This window comes from Aspergillus aculeatus (genome assembly GCF_001890905.1).
Source record: "Aspergillus aculeatus ATCC 16872 unplaced genomic scaffold ASPACscaffold_23, whole genome shotgun sequence".
In the NCBI taxonomy this organism is placed as follows: domain Eukaryota; kingdom Fungi; phylum Ascomycota; class Eurotiomycetes; order Eurotiales; family Aspergillaceae; genus Aspergillus; species Aspergillus aculeatus.
In genome coordinates this window covers 211505-229147 of record NW_017962998.1, presented here as the reverse complement: position 1 = coordinate 229147, position 17643 = coordinate 211505, and the positions used below count along the sequence as shown (strand labels likewise).

General features: G+C 54.2%; 8 protein-coding genes and 1 non-coding gene across 9 annotated transcripts; 6 read left to right on the top strand and 3 right to left on the bottom strand.

Moving 5' to 3' along the window:
- Positions 1-7: 7 nt before the first annotated feature.
- ASPACDRAFT_1892112 (uncharacterized protein) lies at positions 8-2454 on the top strand. Its single transcript, XM_020198652.1, has 3 exons — positions 8-371; positions 441-1212; positions 1286-2454. Exons 1-3 carry the CDS (start codon positions 101-103, stop codon positions 2385-2387), a joined length of 2145 nt encoding a protein of 714 aa, XP_020051251.1. The 5' UTR covers positions 8-100; the 3' UTR covers positions 2388-2454.
- On the bottom strand, positions 2425-3573 carry aglA (putative alpha-galactosidase). Its single transcript, XM_020197754.1, has one exon. It carries the CDS (start codon positions 3077-3079, stop codon positions 2567-2569), a length of 513 nt encoding a protein of 170 aa, XP_020051250.1. The 5' UTR covers positions 3080-3573; the 3' UTR covers positions 2425-2566.
- On the bottom strand, positions 3543-5473 carry ASPACDRAFT_1908647 (DUF3176 domain-containing protein). Its single transcript, XM_020198862.1, has 2 exons — positions 4905-5473; positions 3543-4855 (listed from the first exon to the last, which is right to left on the bottom strand). Exons 1-2 carry the CDS (start codon positions 5342-5344, stop codon positions 3586-3588), a joined length of 1710 nt encoding a protein of 569 aa, XP_020051249.1. The 5' UTR covers positions 5345-5473; the 3' UTR covers positions 3543-3585.
- Positions 5474-8412: 2939 nt separating this feature from the next.
- On the top strand, positions 8413-8841 carry ASPACDRAFT_48357 (uncharacterized protein; the record flags this gene model as incomplete). The annotated part of the gene is made up of 3 exons (XM_020202111.1): positions 8413-8559; positions 8633-8688; positions 8763-8841. 3 exons carry the CDS (start codon positions 8413-8415, stop codon positions 8839-8841), a joined length of 282 nt encoding a protein of 93 aa, XP_020051248.1.
- Positions 8842-9819: 978 nt separating this feature from the next.
- Positions 9820-9890, top strand: ASPACDRAFT_t317. The gene has a single exon. It is a non-coding gene; the product is annotated as a tRNA-Gly (tRNA).
- Positions 9891-10402: 512 nt separating this feature from the next.
- On the top strand, positions 10403-11126 carry ASPACDRAFT_64835 (glyoxalase family protein; the record flags this gene model as incomplete). Its single annotated transcript, XM_020204040.1, has 3 exons — positions 10403-10831; positions 10915-10987; positions 11059-11126. 3 exons carry the CDS (start codon positions 10403-10405, stop codon positions 11124-11126), a joined length of 570 nt encoding a protein of 189 aa, XP_020051247.1.
- A 656-nt stretch (positions 11127-11782) lies between these two features.
- On the top strand, positions 11783-12964 carry ASPACDRAFT_48355 (uncharacterized protein; the record flags this gene model as incomplete). Its single annotated transcript, XM_020202110.1, has 2 exons — positions 11783-12055; positions 12746-12964. 2 exons carry the CDS (start codon positions 11783-11785, stop codon positions 12962-12964), a joined length of 492 nt encoding a protein of 163 aa, XP_020051246.1.
- Positions 12965-14290: 1326 nt separating this feature from the next.
- ASPACDRAFT_55527 (uncharacterized protein) lies at positions 14291-16868 on the top strand (the record flags this gene model as incomplete). The annotated part of the gene is made up of 5 exons (XM_020203008.1): positions 14291-14796; positions 14903-15376; positions 15420-15539; positions 15602-16395; positions 16738-16868. The coding sequence occupies 5 exons, from the start codon at positions 14291-14293 to the stop codon at positions 16866-16868; spliced, it is 2025 nt and encodes a 674-aa protein (XP_020051245.1).
- On the bottom strand, positions 16678-17596 carry ASPACDRAFT_127831 (uncharacterized protein). The gene is made up of 3 exons (XM_020197070.1): positions 17428-17596; positions 16974-17248; positions 16678-16884 (listed from the first exon to the last, which is right to left on the bottom strand). Exons 1-3 carry the CDS (start codon positions 17531-17533, stop codon positions 16858-16860), a joined length of 408 nt encoding a protein of 135 aa, XP_020051244.1. The 5' UTR covers positions 17534-17596; the 3' UTR covers positions 16678-16857.
- Between the last annotated feature and the right edge of the window lie 47 nt (positions 17597-17643).

The window sequence follows — 17643 nt, the reverse complement described above, 5'->3', positions numbered from 1 at the left end:
AGGTCATCGCCGCATATCCAGAAGGTAACAATGGGCGGTGCAACTGTATCCTACCTTTTCTTTCTCTGCAATCTCAGAGTGACCTCCCTCGGTTGATATTATGGAGAACGAGCAGTCATATGTATCCATCACCACAGCAGCAAGAATCTTCTTGGAGTCAGCACAGCAATGCATTCAGCAGCCAGTCAACCTGGGGCCCCGGGAGATCATGCTTCTTCAGGATCAGCTCGGACGATTCTCAATATGGGCTTCAGAAACGGGAGTCTTCGCCCCGCGTAGAGCCTCCTTGGACCATCGCCTTCGTTATGTCCCCGAGATTCAACGTTTGGTGCGCGGGCTACTGGAGACCTTGGACGACCATCTTCACCACTGTGAGTAGGCAGACTGCTTCTCAATCAGTATCTTGATCTTCATCCTTTAACGACGGTCTGCGCTGCCAGATGTATTACAAGAGACTGAGGAGCGCGATCTATCGGCCATAGCAAAAGACCTGACACTGCTGCATCGACTGTCAAACACGATTCGGAGAGCCAGCCGCGAAAGCCAAAACCTGCGGGCCGCAGAGCACTTTCGGATTGAGGACGAGGAGGGTACCGATGTCGGGGCAGCGTGGCGGGATACCTTTGCCGCCGAGGTGATTCGAAGGAAGTGGCCGAAGTGTGATGAGTGGCTCAGGGAGAGACTGGCAACAGCAATGTTGCTGCGTAGGAAGCGTGTGCTCTATCGACGGTTTCGTCATGGCAGGGCAAGAACGGAGCAGTCGGTGCCCGGGCAAGACGCTGAGGATCAAGGCCAGGAACCAGAGGCGGATCACGAGCATGTTGAGAGAAAAAAGAAAACATCAACTCGCAGTGCTTCGGGGTCGAGGGCCACCACCTCAGCGACTACGCTGACTCCCGAGCAATTTAGAAAGGCATCTGCTCCTTCTGTCGTGGGGATTACCAGGACCACCCGCATGAACACCCAAGAAGAGTCTCTATATCCTCCCGCGCCAAAAGGTGAGATCATCAAGCGGCTTGAGACACTAGAGAAACAGCGGAGCACATCCATCGAGGATGGCGGTCAGCACTCGAGTGGTCAGGATGCGGAGTTTGGCCGACGAGAGAAGATTGTTGCAGATAGGCAGGCGATGTTAAGGAACTCGGAGGTCGTATGTCCCTATTGCTGTTGCACCCTCTCGGGGGCGGATGTGATGGACGATAGCAAATGGAGGTGAGTAGTGTGATTAGTACTGGTGGCTGCATAGAAAACAGAACAACAAGATTAATTCTTCTCGGCCCATCAGGAACCACCTCAAACACGATCTAGAAGCATATGTCTGCCTGTTTGAAGAATGCGCCACGGAAATGGTATTGTATAGTCACAGTGAGGAATGGCTCAACCACCTGCGCGAGCACAAGGTTCGATGGCGCTGCACAGCCAAGGCTCATGGGATCCTAATCTTCGAGGACCAAGCCGACTATTTAAGCCATATCCGGAACAAGCACAAGGGATCGGAGTCTCAGCTTCGCTACCTGACCGAACGTGGCAGCCAGCCGTCTGGACCGCTCTTCATAACCTGCCCATTATGCAGCGCTGAGGCCGCCAAGTTGAACATTCCTGTTGAAGACCATATTGCAAGTCATCTCCGGTATCTAGCCCTTCAGTCGCTGCCGTTCGTGGAATATAACGCTCAAGTTTCTGGGGAGGATGGATCACTGCAATCAAGCGACGGCGAAATAGGGAGCCGCAGCACATTCGATGATGATTTCGATGGTGACCTTTCATTCGACTTGGCTGAGGAGCCCCGGAAATCACTAGATTCGGATCATGATGAAGAGCCTTCTTTTGCTCCTGATCCTCGATTAAAGCCAACTATCACATTTGTTGAGGGATACGAAGAACTCTTTGAGACAAGTCAATTGTCCTCTTCGACAAACTCTATGATCGAAACTAAAACTGAACAAGTTGACATCGACAGAACAGTTGATGCATTCGATGAAGCAGCTCAGTCATATTCATCCTCACCAACTGCAAGTCTAGATATGAGGTCCAGGGATTCCGCCAAGGATGAGGCAATTGCTCGCCTGGAAAAGTTGATGATTGAAGATAGAGCCGAAAGATTCGCGCGAGAGGAAACTAATTCAAGGCTTCGACGAGCAATAGCCGAAGGAGACACGGCTTCAGAAACCAGGAAACCCAGCGCCACCCGCTCGCAGAAAGGCGCGGGAAACGAGGCTTCAGATATCCCACACCGGAAAAGGTCGACCGTCGAGTTCAGGGATGCAGTAGGAAGGAGATTGTCGTTTCCATTTGACGCGTGTCGCACGTGGGAGGTAGAAAAATTCAATCCCATCCGTAGGTTCTTCGCTGATCGAAATCGATTCAGGGCATTGAAAGTCTCATAAGGCAGTCCTTTTTATACATGGAGGAGCTAGAGTCTCACGTCGCGGCAGGGCATTATGATTTGGTAGGTCCCAATGGGGATATCATTCTACCACAAGTTTGGGAAACTGTGATTGAACCAGGTTGGGTTATCACCATGCATATGTGGCCACTTCCAGAAAGGCCAGTCAAGCCTTCGCCCTCAGGTGAGCCCTCGGTTCCGGGCTTCGTGGCCGTAGGAGCCCGGGTACCCGCCGCAGGTCGCGTTGCCGGCGTCTTGGTAGATGCCCAGCGTGAAGTTGAGCGATGCCAGGTGCGCGGCGAGCCAGGGGATCCCCCGCGGGAATTTGGTCGTGTTCCAGGTGAGCGAGGCGTTGGGGAGCCGGGCGGTTTCCATCCAGCAGTCGTCTAGGTTTAGGCGCGTGTATCCTGCGGCTTGGAGGCCGGTGGTCTGCATGGCGGTTGCGGTGGTGACGAAGAGGGTTTCGTTGAGGTCGCACATGAAGCGCGACCAGTTGTTGAAGCCCATCGGGGGCGTGGGGAGGGTGGTCGGGTTGGTGATTGTTGCGGTTGTTAGGGGGGTGAGGAGGAGGGGGAGGCTGAGGAGGAGGGGAGCGGGGATTAGGGTTACTGGGACTGGGGGACGCATTTTGGTGGGTGTGGTGGGTGCAGTGATGGCTTGCGAGTGAATTGGGTGTCTGGGTGGTGGGTGCATCCGGTTATATGCTGGAGACCTGGTCGGGAACGCTTCCCCGCTCGCTGCGAGCTGCTGCAGCGCGATACCACCGTGCCATGTCGGCTGCAGCTAGCACCAAGCTAAGCTATCGCGGTTTGCTTCTCAGCTCGGCAGGGCAGCCGGTCGCTGACTGGGGAACAAGGTTCGGCACGGGTCGATTAATCTATTCTGCGGGGGTGAATCTTATCGCAGTCATACACACCACCACCCTGATTCGCGCTCATGCAAGGGCCCTCGACAGCAGTCAATCTAGCGAGGTCTATTTATAGTCCCAACCCTGGTGAAGTGGTAAGTCGTAACTGCAGCCTGCGTCAGGACGCTGAGTAAGGAGGGTTTCACTGCAGCTGTAATTGCGGGGTTGATTGTATCGATGCAAGGGTGTCTTCACACCCCTTTACCCGGCTAGACACCACCCCTATTCTGCAATACAAACAAACCCACTCCACGTAATACATTAAACATTATCATTTCTTGCAACCATTAAGCTATCTAGCTACAGCCCGCAACCGCGATCCCCCCTCCGTCGTCTCCAACAACACCTCCAGACTCCGCGACGCCGCCACCATCGCACTCAGATCCGGACTCCGGCGCATCTGGTGCGGCGCCTCCAGGCTCACGTCCGAGAACAGCAGCGCCAGCGGTGACGACTTCCAGATATACTGGTTGCGGGTGCGCACCACCGTCGCCACCAGGAACCCCAGCGTCATGGCCACCAGCGCAATCGGCAGCGTGAGCCACGGCCACTGCACGTGCACAAACGAATCGACCGTCCAGGTGGTGCCGCTCACCGCCGCGGCGCAGACCTCCGTGCGCGCGTGCGTCGTCAGCGCCGTCGCGAGCGAGGTGAATACTCCCGAGACGTCCGTGTAGTTGCCCTGCATTCCGTACAGGGCCTGGATGGTGTCGGAGGTCCAGCTGGGGCGGTTGCTGATGAAGAGGGAGCCACTGCCCGTGAGGAGTGGGGTGAGAGAGTTAGACAGAGCGAGGCGGCTGAGCCAGCTGACGCTGTAGGTGCAGTCGGAGGTCAGGTTGGAGGTGCAGTGGTCGGGGAAGAGGGTGAGGTCGGTCGTTATGTCCGACGCGGCGGTGGAGGAGTTGGAGGTGGTGGCGGTCGAGACCAGGGTTTCGTTGAAGACGCCCTCCTGCACCGAGGCGGAGTAGGTCTTCACGCAGAAGTAGAGGGCGCATTCGGTGGCGCTGATGGTGGGCGGCACGCCGTAGCCTGCGGCGCTGATGGCGGTGAAGTTGAGGATCAGCGGAGGAAGGGCGGAGGCGTCGAGCTTCACCAGGTTTAAACCCGTCGTCGCGTTCATCAGGTAAATCCCGCCCCAGGAGGTAGAGAAGCTGAACCCGTTGGTTAGGTTGTAGTGGTAAGTGCTCATTGTGCTGGTCGGGTTGGCGGTTGTGAGGGTTAGCTCGTCGGTGATGTTGGCGCATCGTTGGCACAGCCCGAGGGACTGGTACGGGGCAAAGGTGCAGTTGCCCGTTGGGCAGGTCATGGTCAGGGCTTGGCTGTTTGTTCCGGTGCTCTGGAAGAGCCCTGTGTAGATGGCCCCCGCCGTGGAGAGCGGCACCTTGTTCATGCCAGGCCCTGCCCCTTCGCCGTAGTCCACGTACGAGCTCGTGTTGCACACCCGAATCGAGGACTGGCCCGGCGAGTGAATGGGCTGCGAGGTGATGCTGATGACCTGCTGTACGAAGGGGGCAATCGCTGCCGCTACCACGAGGATGAAGCATCCTACCGTCACCAGATGGCTGTGCATTGGTTAGCTTGATTTTCTTATGATACTCTGTCGGAGCTCACCGTGGGAGGAAGCGAAACAGAACGAAGACCGCATTGACGGCGCCACGACTGGCAGCGTCCAGCACCGCCAAGTCATTGAGCTTGTTTTGTCGGTTGAACCACGACCATTTGAGCTGCGACAACCCCTCGGTGATAGGATAGACCATGGCCGCCTTCATGACCGTCACGAGTAGTGACACCAATGCGTTGAGGGTGATGCCGTACGGCCAATCCGGCATCGGTTTACCGTCGTACGTGTGCAGGACGACGATGATGGCCACCAGGGCGCCCACCGCGATGGCACAGCTCACGATCTCAAAGACCCAGCCCGTTCCCCATGGGCCAACCGCCCGGGGCTGCAACAGCATGGTTGACAAAGGCCGTTTCCGCGTGGGGTTCGCCTCCCCCGGTTCGTCCACTTTGTGGTACCCCAGCTCGTACTCCTCCTTGAGATGTCTCATCCTGGCTTGGCTGTTGACTGGGAGCTGGGGGAATGAGAGGTCTGACACCACGTTCGAATTGACCCAGACATGGCGATTGGGGAAGAGGAGGGAAATGGAGTCTTCACTTGACTGCTCGTGCCTCTTGGCGCACAAAACCCGCTGTGACGGCGCGGCAACTCTGTTCCATGGAAAATGCTCCAGGGCGGGTCCAGTTTGAGGTCATTGTGAGCCAGTTTGAAACATCCTTATGGCTTGTTTGGGGTTAGAGGCGAAGACTGGAGCTGAAACAGGAAGTTGATTTGCGTGATTTGCGCGAAGCCAAATGCAGAATTTCTGCTTCGGGAAATTCTCCTGAAAGTCGGCTTTGGTGAGATTGCTCATGATTGGTCATGTTTGAAAAAAGGTAAGCACGTGATTCTGATCTATCCCTAAAAGGGACGATCTGCCCGAGGAGGCGTCCCCATCAGGAAACTACCATGCTGCGCCGCAGCACTGCACAAGTACTGTCTGATAGGGTGACAAGGCTAGTGTCCTTTGAACCTTTCAAGCAAGCTCCAAGCATCGAGGCTACCACGTATGGGCTCCTCTCAATCAAGTGTCGGAATCGAGAATATGCTGCAAGCTGCGTGTACAAACAAGTCCGATGCAGGCGAAAACTCCACAGCAGCCATAGTGCGGAGAGCATCGAGTTGCCATTCATAAGTGATGGCAGTATGCCTGCAAAGAATCTGCCTTTGATCGCGCGCCAACACAGTAAGCAAGTAGACAATGGAAGCTGAAAAGAAAAAGCTCAAGGTAGATTTGTAGTTGTTGTCGAGTTAAGCTTTTCTCTATAGTCAGTCAGAAGTATGCAGGATGTCTGAGCTTGTGCAGATCTGCATATACAGCAGCACAAAACATGTTAGCACCTGCTATTATACCCTCCACCACCTAGCCTTTACTGAGCGGCGATTTGTCTGTCTCTTGGCTAGCAAGATGCCTCCTAGCGATGATCTGAATGAGTATGAATTGAAAAATGTGGACCATATTCAACAGCGGTTTCAGATTCAGTGCCTGAGCTTGAGCCATAGCAAACAGGCCCCTTGCTTCTGAAGTCTTCATTCGACGCGTTTTACATTACCGCTGGCTTAATGAAATAGCATTTGCGTCAGCGCCCCAGATATTATCACTGCGGCAGTGTGATTTATTTCGGAACCGCATAATCAAGAACAGGCTGAGAATCAGACGCAAAACGATCATCAATCTTTTTGAATCGAGTTTTCTTTCAGACATAGGCCGTTAATCCTGAGGTTGATGAGGTCGATACTAGAGGAAGGAGAAGGAGATAAGACCAGTGGTAGGATGCTTGGTTCAGCTGAGGAGACAGTGAGTATTCATGCTTAGCAGAGCTAAGGCAGCCGCAATAAGATTTTGTTCGCGGGGGCTCAAGCGATCACAGTAGAAGGAGCCAGTATGTTCCGGGTAGTCATCATCCCATTCATCCTCTAGCGCTAAAGGCTGCGCAAGCGTGTCTTAAGAATATGGGCAAACACGGTAGCCTGCGGCCGTTTCACCGAATGGCGCAACAGACAAAGCCAGAAGTGGGTTCGTTTAGGCATCCTTCAATCGTCAGCAAGTGTCTGAAAAGCTTGACCTGACAAGCACCGGCAGGCCAGTCGATCCGTGGGTTGCTACCCCGCGAGTTTGAGGCTGGAACTTGACTTGGTCAGACCATGGCCCAATGTCATCTGATAAACATTGAGGTTTGAGTTGATTCCTCGGTTTCGCAATGAAAACCTGATTATTTGCAACGGGCGAAATAGTCACCGTCAACTTGACCGGCCAGTTGCCTACTGGATGGACCCCACGCAATTTAAGGCTGTCGCCGTGACTTTAACAGGGCCACAGAGTTACTGCGAATAACTCCCTCAGCTTCAAGATTCAGCGCCTTGTTCACTCGCGTGGTAAGTGCAGATATGATCGAAACGCCGCCCGGCCACGACGAATCGAGAACTGAGGGTGGATAGGCAACGCGTCCTGAACAAGGAATTGGCTGGACGAAGTGGGCCCTAAAGTGGGGAGAAAAGCGGATAGCTTCGTTTGATCTGTCGACCATCGCTTTCGGTTGGTTCCCCTGGCCAGGGGAACCCGGCACTTTTGTGGCCAATTTAACCCCCCTTCTTTTTTTCGACTTGGGTTCTCTGCCACCAACCTTCTTCTTCCCGCCTGACATCCGTCGGTTGGCCATTCCGTGGCTGAGAAAGGATCATCTCTAGGATGTTCCGTGTGCAGGAGCTCCAGATGATCTCGGTGTTCGTCTGAGGAACAATTCTCCTCCCCCTTCACTCGGATCCCACCGATCCAATGAAATTGGATTCCAGTAGTGTCTTTCCCTTGTTAGCGTCCGGTTTGCTCCAAGCGCGGTTCAATTCAGAAGCGCTGGTCGCAACTCCTGTAGTAACATACGAGGAACTAATTGTCCGCCTCCACCCCCACTATAACCACCGAGCCACCCCCGGCTCTATCACAAACTACCTCCGGGTCTCTTCACGGGCATGCAGTCCACGTAACCCGGCACGGCCAGCGGGAGAAGATAGAGAAAGAGCCACGAAGCAGAGACTCCGCCCGTTACGTACGACGGAGCGGGCCTATCAGCCCCAGGCGTTGTCGCGCGGACAATTGCACCCGTCGGAATGGTGCAGGTTTTCGCCCGGGAAGGTCAAACCAACCAAAACTCACCTTCCCTGAAGCTCCTATCCAGGAGGGAGGAGGACAAAAGAGGACCAGGTACTAACGCGAAGGGAAATTGTGCTAATTATACTGCCTCCATCAAGGCATCCGCCGGGCTCCAGCCCACGAGCGGACACAGCAAAATCCGTCTTAGTGTTCGAATAGCGTCGATCTAGCTATTTACTGCTCTTCCACCCCTTCTCCCGTTTTCTTTTTCCCTTCAACTCACGTTCGTTCTTACCATCCCCTCATATCTCCATTCCACTCGCTTCATTTCACCTCCAGTCTCTCGTTTGCTGCCATTGAGGTGTTTTTGCGTGTTTTTGTAACCTTTGAACCAAATAAAGTCTCTTTTCCAGATCCGACGCACTGACACGATGATGTTCGAGGGAGTTTTGAGCTGGTTCCGCCCTGCGGAAGCCGAGGTTGTGCAGGAGACCAGCTGGGATCCCGTTACCTTGACCATGGTCCAACCCAAGAGTCCGGTCGCTCCCACCACAGACGAGATTGTCACCGATCAACCGGTATGTTTGAGTCGGTCATGCAAATGGTGTGAACCATGTTGCGCAGGAAACTAATCAGAATGGGCGATGACAGATTCTCGGCGAAGGGATGGACTTGCGACTTCGCGGTGGTGACAGTGCTGAGGACGGGTAAGTCGCCCGCCAGCCAACCCTAACCCGACCGACTTCGCCCACAGTATAACTAACCCCCGCCTTCGTGCTAGATGCTGCTTCTGCTGTCGCTGCTGCAGCTGTCTTGATTCCTGCTGCGCCCCCGACGACGGTCCCGGTCAACGGCTGTAATCCATTGATTGCGACTCCGACCATACCTACGTACAGTACATAAATCATCCCTTTCTTGCCAGCCACTGCATCCGACACATACCGACCATCCCACGGACTGATTCATCGGGGGAGTTCCTCAATACATAATGTCTTATTCTGCCCCGTCTCAACAGCCGGGAAGACGGGTGAATCGCCAAACTCGTTCGCCTCATCTTTTCTCTCGTTTCGCATACTTTTTTTGCCATCTGTGTATAATATTCTTCTTCCGTCATGACTTGCATCAGCCGCAATAGATTTCCTTGGTTCGGACCACAACTCGATTCAGTCAACAACTGGCTTCTCTCAGGATACAGCGATATATGACAATTGCAGTAATGTGTGTGACGGGGGTGGGAAGGCGACAATAGCGGATATTGTATGAGTGAATCGACGAATGCGTCTTTCCACGAACACCACGAATACGACATCGCTGCTTTCCAGGCTCACTTTGACAAAGCTTGTATGCGTGGACTAAGTTATGGTGAGACGGTAGGGCTCATCGTTCGGGTGCGAAGTCCTATCGATTATGGGCGCAATTGCGCGCGGAGATCAACCTGCGCCGTAGAAGCAAGTAATGCTCGGATGTCTTCCGCTGTAACATTCCAAGAAAAAAATAATGGACGGATTTTATAGTCCAAGAATAAGAAATGACCATCACTATACAAAGATTCTCAACATCCAGGAGGGGTAATTCTAGTCAAACATGCTAAAGCTGAAGATGCTATCTAGATGATCTTCGATAATGAAAGAACTGATAAGTAGCCGGTGGACGTGGAAGATCTTCACCCAGTCGAGGATCGCTTTGCGACTACCTAGGCACTGTACTCTATATCAGCTGCCTGCTATTGGCGAGAGACGCGTAGCTTTCCCTGCCGAACCTTGATCTGGGAACATCACAGCAAATAAAACGCGGTCTTACAACGACCCGACCGGATTACCTAGTGGTCGGATCCGCCAGCATCATTGGTCTAGTGGTAGAATTCATCGTTGCCATCGATGAGGTCCGTGTTCGATTCACGGATGATGCACATCTTTTTTCTTTGTCTTTCTTTGGCTCTCTTGCCTGACTCAATACACCAGCCCGCATTCTTTTTCTTTTATTTGTCTCGCATGCAATAATTGAAAACGGATCTTACTTTATTTCCTACCAAGACTACTGTCATGTATTGGGATTTAGATCGCGCCCATCGTTCGGCACAGTCAAGTATGTCTGCTGAAGTCTCGCCGAAAATATACTTCCCCGCAACCGAACCACCCCGGATTGGCTCCAAAAATAGAGTTAACCTTCCGAACCGTGAAAAGAAGGTCGTATTCGCATCACATGACCCCAAACAAGGCCAACCTTCTGGCTATCTTTGATAAAACCCTTGGTTCCCTGTCCCTCGTGTCGTCATGCAATCATGTGTACCGTCAGGTGGGAGCTCCATATAACCAGCGCGCGCAACGCACTTACGGACGCATCCACCAACCCCAGCTCTATGTATCAGACCACAACAACGCGATCCCCACCACCCGACTCACCAAAGTAACAATAATAAGAATGACCTCCTCCCCAACCAGCTACAACGCCGTCGACCTCCTGACCAGCCTTGCCGGAATCATCACCACCATCGCCACCAACCTGCACGCCAACCGGCTCGACCGCGCGGGGCTCCGCGCCACGCTCAAGGAGTACGCCGCGCGCGCCGAGTCGGACGGCAAGCTGATCAACGCCTCGCGGCAGTCGCAGCGCTGCGTCGAGCACGGCCTGCTGCTCGCCTACGTGCACATGGAGTTCATCACCACTCTGCTGCGCTACAACCTGACCGTCCCCGCCACGGCGGTGAAATGGTACAGCGTGCGCTCGCTGCTGAAGCGGTACCGCCTGTCCCTGTTCGGGATTCCTGCGCAGGCGCGGGACCTGCGCGCGCAGCTGGAGAATATCCAGAACAAGGCTGAGTTGCTGTATGCGGATTTCGTAGAGGGGGGGGTATGTTATCCCCGGAAACCTTGTTTCTTCGGCGGAGGGGCCTTGTTGGGTTTAGGGCTATGAGCTGAGAACTGGCTGGGTAGGTACAAATCCCCGAGACGCCGATCCTGTATCGCAAGGTTACGGCTTGTGAGCCGGTTGGGGCGCCGCCGGAAGGTGTGTATTTCCCTAGGCAGTTTGTGCATGCTTAAAGGGGAATGGACTTGCTGATATGAGGCTGGGTCTAGCAATTCATGACCTCCTTCGTCGCGGGACCCTTGCTGAGCAGGAGTTGAGTGGGAAGATTCCGCCTTGAGTGATGTGGGGATACCAGGTTGTGGACTTGAGCGTTATCCATCCGATGGGAGTTTGGTTGAAGTTATATCTTGAGAGAGGTTCTTGCTTTGAAATCGGAGATAGTTCCTAGTGAACTTGATATCAAGGGTTTGCGTTAATTGCGGGTTTGCCACGGATGTTCTCTTTAGCTCGTGGTATGTAGTCTTCTACTCCGTACACCTCGCGGTGTCTCATCCATGGATGCCTGGTTGGCCATTCAAGTCGATCGCTCCGTCAGGGGGTCAAGGCCGGTAAAATACCGTGATGCTTTTGCACGCTGACTCCCGCAGCTTGTGGAGTAAGTAGTGCACACACCTGGTCTAGCAGGTTGCACCAACGAGCGCCAAGAGAGCCCTGATCTGAAGCAATATCGAAAATTTTCTAGACACCTGCCCTTCTGAGTACTCAGGGCCTCTCCAAGCGACGCACGCTAGTCTTTTTATGCCCAGGTTCTTATTCTCCGACCCGAGAACCGAGCCCAGTATATAAACCCCTCACCGTCCCGAAGATCCGCATCCTCCTCTTCAGCTTCCTACCTAGGTATCACTAGGGAAAAACAAACCCAGTCCACTAAAGCTCCTACCAATTCCCCCCTCCCAAACCAACCGTCTCGTCTCGACCCAGGCAAGGAAAAAAATGAAACTCCTACTCCTCTCCCTCCTCGCCCTCCAAGCGACCGCCTGGTCGCTGACTATCTACTTCACCGACGGCGGCCACATCACCAGCACCGGCCGCCTCCACTCGGGCTGCAAGGCCTACGACCTCCCCGTCCACAACCGCCAGGTCAACCGCGCCTCCTTCAGCGAGAGCACCTTCGCCGACGCCTTCGAGTTGTTCAGCGACAAGGACTGCCAGAGTCGAGTGTTTCGGGAGGGCAAGGGCAGTCATCGCGTGCAGCCGCCGCGGCGGGTGAGGGCTTATAAGGTTTATTGAGATTTCTGGGGGTTTGGTGGTTGATGGGGGAGTAGGGAGGGAGGTTACGGAGCTAAAGGAGGGGTAGGTTGGAGTGTTTGGATGGGTTATGGGGTGAGGATCGGGGAGGCGTTTGTTCGTTTCTGCTGTATGCGTGTTGTCTTGTGATTTAGTGATTGGATGGAGTTCTTGGTTTGGGAGGTTTAGGTCGATCAGGTTCAATTGGAAGTGTTTGTTGGTTACGCAAGGATTGGCAGTAGTAAGAGACGTAGCAGCATGTAGACTTTCAATCCAGGTGAGTACGAGGTCTATATCAGCACGGTAATGTGTCAGGAGTGAAAGGCGGGAGTACAGTACAAGAAGGTCGATATAGTGCATTGGAAGATCCAAACATCGGAAGGAATACTCGAAAAAAAGATTGAACTTCTTATGAATGTCTTGCAGCAGGTTAAATCGAGAGGAGGTATTGAGCCGAACTGACCCCAATATTCCAGACCTCAACAAAGGCATAGAAAGGAGATGCTCATAAGACTCCGCAGATGAATCCCTTCTACAAGTCAAAGAGACCTACAAACCTACAAAGCAGGCAAAGGTTACTTCCTACTGCAGCTCAGACTGCGACGGCGATGGTCCGGGCGGTGCCACCCAGAACACATTCTTCTGACACAGGACCTTAAACTCTTCCAGAATTTGATGGATCTCCGAAATCTCCCCCACAATCCGGTACTCGTTCCGCCGATTCCGCGCATGGAGGGCGCGGGGATCATTCCTCAAGATCCGTCGCCGCTGCGCGCAATTCTGCGAGTAGAGCCGACACTTCTTACCAACGATGACAAGTCCCTCAAAGTCCAGGTATTGTCCGGCGCTTTTGGGAACCAGCATCTTCAGATGATTCAGCCGCCATAAGAAAGCATTCCTCTCCGGGGGCCGCTCGTGGCCGCCCACCACCACCAGGAACGTGGTGGACCCCGGGTCGGGAGTTCGAGGACCTCGTTGAGGGTCAGATCGTCTGCCCGGGTTAGAGGGTTGGGGATCCAGCCGCGCTTGTAGATGTATCCCTCGGACTGGGGTGGAGTTGTTCTAGGGCGTCGACGATGCGCTGGAAGTAGATTGGGCGTGTCAAGGTGGGACTTTTAGGAGGTAAGGCACTTACCGGCTATCTTGTGAATATGGAGTTTAGTGATGCGAACGGTGTCTGCATGATTTGGAAAGCATCTTATATCCTTCGATGTAATAAAGGTCCTGGAGGTTTTCCGGTGCAGGCTATCTTGCACAAAGAACATGGTTGTGGTGTGGATATAGTACGAGACAGTTTCCGGTTATATTGCTTTGACTTAGCCTCCATCTGGTTTTTTAGTGACAGTAGTAGCTGAAGATTCCGCGGATAGTTCACACTCAGATAGGAGAGATGTAAAAGAAGCAGTTGACTGCAGTTGGTGCAATGGCACTTCTTCATGTAGTGTTAGTGTTAGAGCCGGAATATTTCTAATCCCGCGACAATATGCTCTCGACGTACAAGAGAGGTGACCTCAAAGCTTGGGAATGAGTTTGAATCTGAAAGTGTAGTGCGATTCCTCACTTGCTACCTTTGTGTATATGATTTTACTCTCAAAACCCATCAGCATCTGAATCGTCTTGTTTGTGACTCTCTAAACAGGAAGATGGCGGGGTCCAATGCACTGTACTTATTTTAGCTTAGCATAGAACAATATTAATTTCAAACAATATTCGAACTTCTGAGGCCCTGGTGAGAAAGCCAGACCTAAGATCTGATTATCTTCAACTGAGACCAAGTTAATGTGAAAAGGTGGGTAGGTTTCCATGTGAAGTGGAGTTAACTCACCTCACTACTGAACACTCGGGACATGTTGATTTCCACCCACCGTAGCAACACCCAGTACATCAACAACACGCTCTCATCTTTCACCTCCCACCTATCGCCCTTATAGCCTTCGCCCCAAACATCACCTTTGTTATCCTCTTCACCAACCCTCTGCAAATCACTATTCTCTGATTCTGTGTTTCCCCGTTCTCCAGTCTCTGTTTCTTCTTACTCCCACCCTCAAAATGTCAACTCCCCAATCCTCAGGAGCGACAGATTCGCTAAAAGCCGAGCTCCTGCAGATCCACAAATCCCTCTTCAAATATGCTCAAGCCCACATAAACGAGGAATACCCCCCAACAAAGCACCTTCGCGCCGAACTTCTCCAGCTTATCGAGACTCGGCGGGAGATGGGACAGCAACGACTGGAGGGGCTCACATTCTCATTCCCCCTTCCCCCCGCCTACGCCCCCTGCACCACCCCGTTTGAGCACCTCACCAAAGTCACGATCGACAATTTGAAGGTGGAAACTCATCATCGCGGGCAGTATCTTCTTTTACGCACACTAACACCGACCCATTTCCTCGCCTCGGTCACTGGTGCCGTGGAAGATGAAGAAGGGAATGTGCTCATGCTGCAGTTGTACAACCAGGAGACGGCGGTTGTCGATCGCGGGGGTTTCTCTGGAGGGACTGTGATGGTTGTGGTCGAGCCGTATCTGCATAGGCTTCGTGATGGGAGTTGTGGAATTCGCGTGGACCATCCTTCTGATCTGCGCATTCTGTCAGACCACGAAGCTTCGGTGTCCGTGCAGTGGCGACAACAGGTGTTAGGGTCGGAGATGGATGCTATGCAGTGGAAGGCGAAAGGGAACGATGCGTTCAATGCAAGAGATTACCGCCTTGCGATCGAGTGGTAAGACATATTGATTCTTCAGCCGCTCACAGAAGCTAATCACGAGGACAGCTACACTCAGGCTCTATCCTCCTCCCCAACAGCCGACGAAGCCCTAACAATCAAGCTCAACCGCGCCCTCACCTTCCCGCTCCCACCAATTCGACGCCGCCTTTCAGGACCTCAACACAATCCCCCAGACCTCGGAGAAACCCCTCCTCCGCAAAGCCCAAGCCCTGTACCATCTCCAGCGCTTTGCGGAGTCGTGCGAGGTACACGAAGTCCTCGAGAAGGAGTTCCCCGCCAACAGCCTCGCGCAGAGCGAGTTCGCGCGCGCCAATGCCCGGCTCGCAGAGCAGCAGACAGGGGTGTTTCCATTCAAGCAGATGCAGCGCGAGGCCACGAGGCGCTCCCCGCCGCTGCTGGACCACGCCACCTACATCGGCCCCGTCGCGGTGCGTCCGAACCCATCCGCTGGGCTGGGGGTCTTCACGACCAAGGCCGTCAAAGCAGGCGATCTCCTGATCTGCGAGAAGGCGTTCGCCTACGCCCACGTTGAATTAAACGATTACCCCAAAAGCTCAACCTGCCGGATCGACCCGTAACGGGAGAAATACGCCGGTGCCACCGAGCTAGCTGCTAAGGCTAATGACGGAGAAACTGGCCAAGAACCGGTCGCTGACGCCCGAGATTACCGCGCTGTACCACGGGGAATACGAGAGCGTTGACGGGCGTGAAGTAGACAATCTCCCGGTGGTGGACAGGTAAGCTTCTCCATCTGAAACAGCGCACATACTAACTAGGCTAACATGTAAACTACACACAGCTTTCTCCTCGACCGAATCGTCTCGCTCAACGCCTTCGGCTGCTGCCCGAGCCTGCGCGAGATCCACCTCCGCAGCTGGGGCTCCGACGGCTGCCCCTCCGGCACCATGAACGACGTCTCCGCCACCGGCGTGTGGCCGCTGATCTCGCGGATCAACCACTCGTGCCACAGCACGGCGCTGTCTACCTTCATCGGCGACATGATGATCGTCCGCGCCACGCGGGACCTTCCCGCCGATACGGAAGTCACCTGCATGTACCGCTCCGTCCATCGCGATCGCGACGCTCCCGGTCCCAACATGCCCCCGCTGGCCCTGAGCTGCCGCAACTGGGGCTTCCAGTGCACCTGCATCCTGTGCCAGGACCACGCGGCGACCCGTGCCGGCAGCCTGAGCAGACGCCACAAGCTCCAGCAGGAGCTGGAGGTCGTGCTCGCGATGCACCGGGCGTGGGGGCCGGATCCCATGAAGGTGGACGCGCTGCTTACCAAGATCGCCGGCACGTATCCCCGGCCGGCGGCGGAGGTGCCCCGACTCGCGCTGGAGAGGGGGTATCCGTTACTTGCGCTGTTGTACGCTTCGCTGGATAACCCGCGCAGGGCGATTGGGTTTGCGGTGAAGGCGCTCGAGGCGCTGGGCTATGTCGTGGAAGGCGCGCTGGCGCCGTACTCTTCCGGGGGAGGACGGCTGCGGGTGAAGGGGTGGGGCGCGGTGACGGAGGGGCTGGTCGGGTGCTGGGTGACGCTCGCGCATTCGTATCGCAAGGTGGCGCCGGCGCTGGCCCCGCAGGCGTCACGTATCGGATTGTCGTGGGGGAGGATGAGACCTTTGGGGAGACGTTCGGGTGGCTTGCTGAGTTGCCGGATGGGTTTTTTTCTCCGGGACGGTGATTTCTGGGGGTTGACTAAATGTGATTCCGGGTCGTGATTAATTCGTATTGATGAGGTTGTTGCGATAAGTTCGCGGTGACAGGCTTGTGGAGATCCTCGCTGCCCTGCTTAGCTTGATAGCACAGACGACTTCGTGTCAAACAAATCCAAGAGCTACAGAGATGCACCTACGACCTCAAATCGAAGTTACCCAATTTCATTCTGCCATGCTTTACCCAAGAGTCTCTATCCAACACAAACTAAACTAGCCCACCACCCTATCCACATTCCCAACCCTGAATCTCCCACTCCCATCACCGTATCTTTACCAACCGCGTATAATATTCCTCCCCCCTTCCCTACCCAAAAGGTCATCCCAGAATCACCCTCTAAAAGGTGACACTAGTAGTAGGCCTCTACCAACCCCAGCATCAGCATCAGCATCAGCATCAGCAAAAAGCCTCTATCCCATCCCACCCCTGACTCTACGAAACTCAGAACTCACCGCATTTTGGGCATTCTGGTCCTGGCCCATACCAACATACTCCTCCTGCTCCTGCTCCTGATCCAGATCCTGCTCCTCAGGCTGCTCCTCAGTCCCGATACAGGTATCATCCCGGTTGACCCCGTTGTCCTGGCACGCGCCGCGCCGGCACGTCGCCCGGTAGATCAGGTAGTCCTCGTCGGTGGTGCAGAGGTACAGTGAGTCCAGCAACTGGTGGGCGGACGGGGCGATCCCCTCGCGCTGCAGGCCGGTTTGCATGTCTTGGGTGTAGTTGCCTATTCCATCCAAAGAAGAGAAGAAAGGGGGTGGTTAGCTTCGCTTATTGTGAGGGATGAGGGTGTAGTTGTTCAGTTGAGGATTGCTTGGGTTCTAGGTTTGGGTTTGGATTTGTATTTGTTTGGGGGTTTGTTTGTGCTTATGCTATCCTCGGGTTTGAACAGGGGAGGAATAATACCCTTCTTGACCAGGGAGGTACCGCAGTAGGTCATGCCCTGGGTGCAGCGGATGGCGACGGCGCAGGAGGCGGCTCCCAGGGTGGCGAGGATGGTGGAGGTCTTCATTTTGCTTTTGGGAATGGGGTCTTGTTTTGGTTTGATGACACGGGATGAAATGATTTGTAATCGAAGATGTTGTTGAATGATGAAGGTGTGGTTTGAGAGGATTTTTGTAA

Bases quoted from the DNA above. Each gene is read 5' to 3' on its own strand.
- ASPACDRAFT_1892112 (XM_020198652.1), top strand. From the start codon at position 101: ATGGAGAACGAGCAGTCATATGTATCCATCACCACAGCAGCAAGAATC. The intron at 372-440 runs GTGAGTAGGCAG...CTGCGCTGCCAG, and splicing joins GGACGACCATCTTCACCACT to ATGTATTACAAGAGACTGAG. The intron at 1,213-1,285 runs GTGAGTAGTGTG...TCGGCCCATCAG, and splicing joins ATGGACGATAGCAAATGGAG to GAACCACCTCAAACACGATC.
- aglA (XM_020197754.1), bottom strand. From the start codon at position 3,079: ATGCACCCACCACCCAGACACCCAATTCACTCGCAAGCCATCACTGCA.
- ASPACDRAFT_1908647 (XM_020198862.1), bottom strand. From the start codon at position 5,344: ATGAGACATCTCAAGGAGGAGTACGAGCTGGGGTACCACAAAGTGGAC. The intron at 4,856-4,904 runs GTGAGCTCCGAC...ACCAATGCACAG, and splicing joins CTGTTTCGCTTCCTCCCACG to CCATCTGGTGACGGTAGGAT.
- ASPACDRAFT_127831 (XM_020197070.1), bottom strand. From the start codon at position 17,533: ATGAAGACCTCCACCATCCTCGCCACCCTGGGAGCCGCCTCCTGCGCC. The intron at 17,249-17,427 runs GTATTATTCCTC...TGGATGGAATAG, and splicing joins TACCTCCCTGGTCAAGAAGG to GCAACTACACCCAAGACATG. The intron at 16,885-16,973 runs GTGAGTTCTGAG...TGGGGTTGGTAG, and splicing joins ACCAGAATGCCCAAAATGCG to AGGCCTACTACTAGTGTCAC.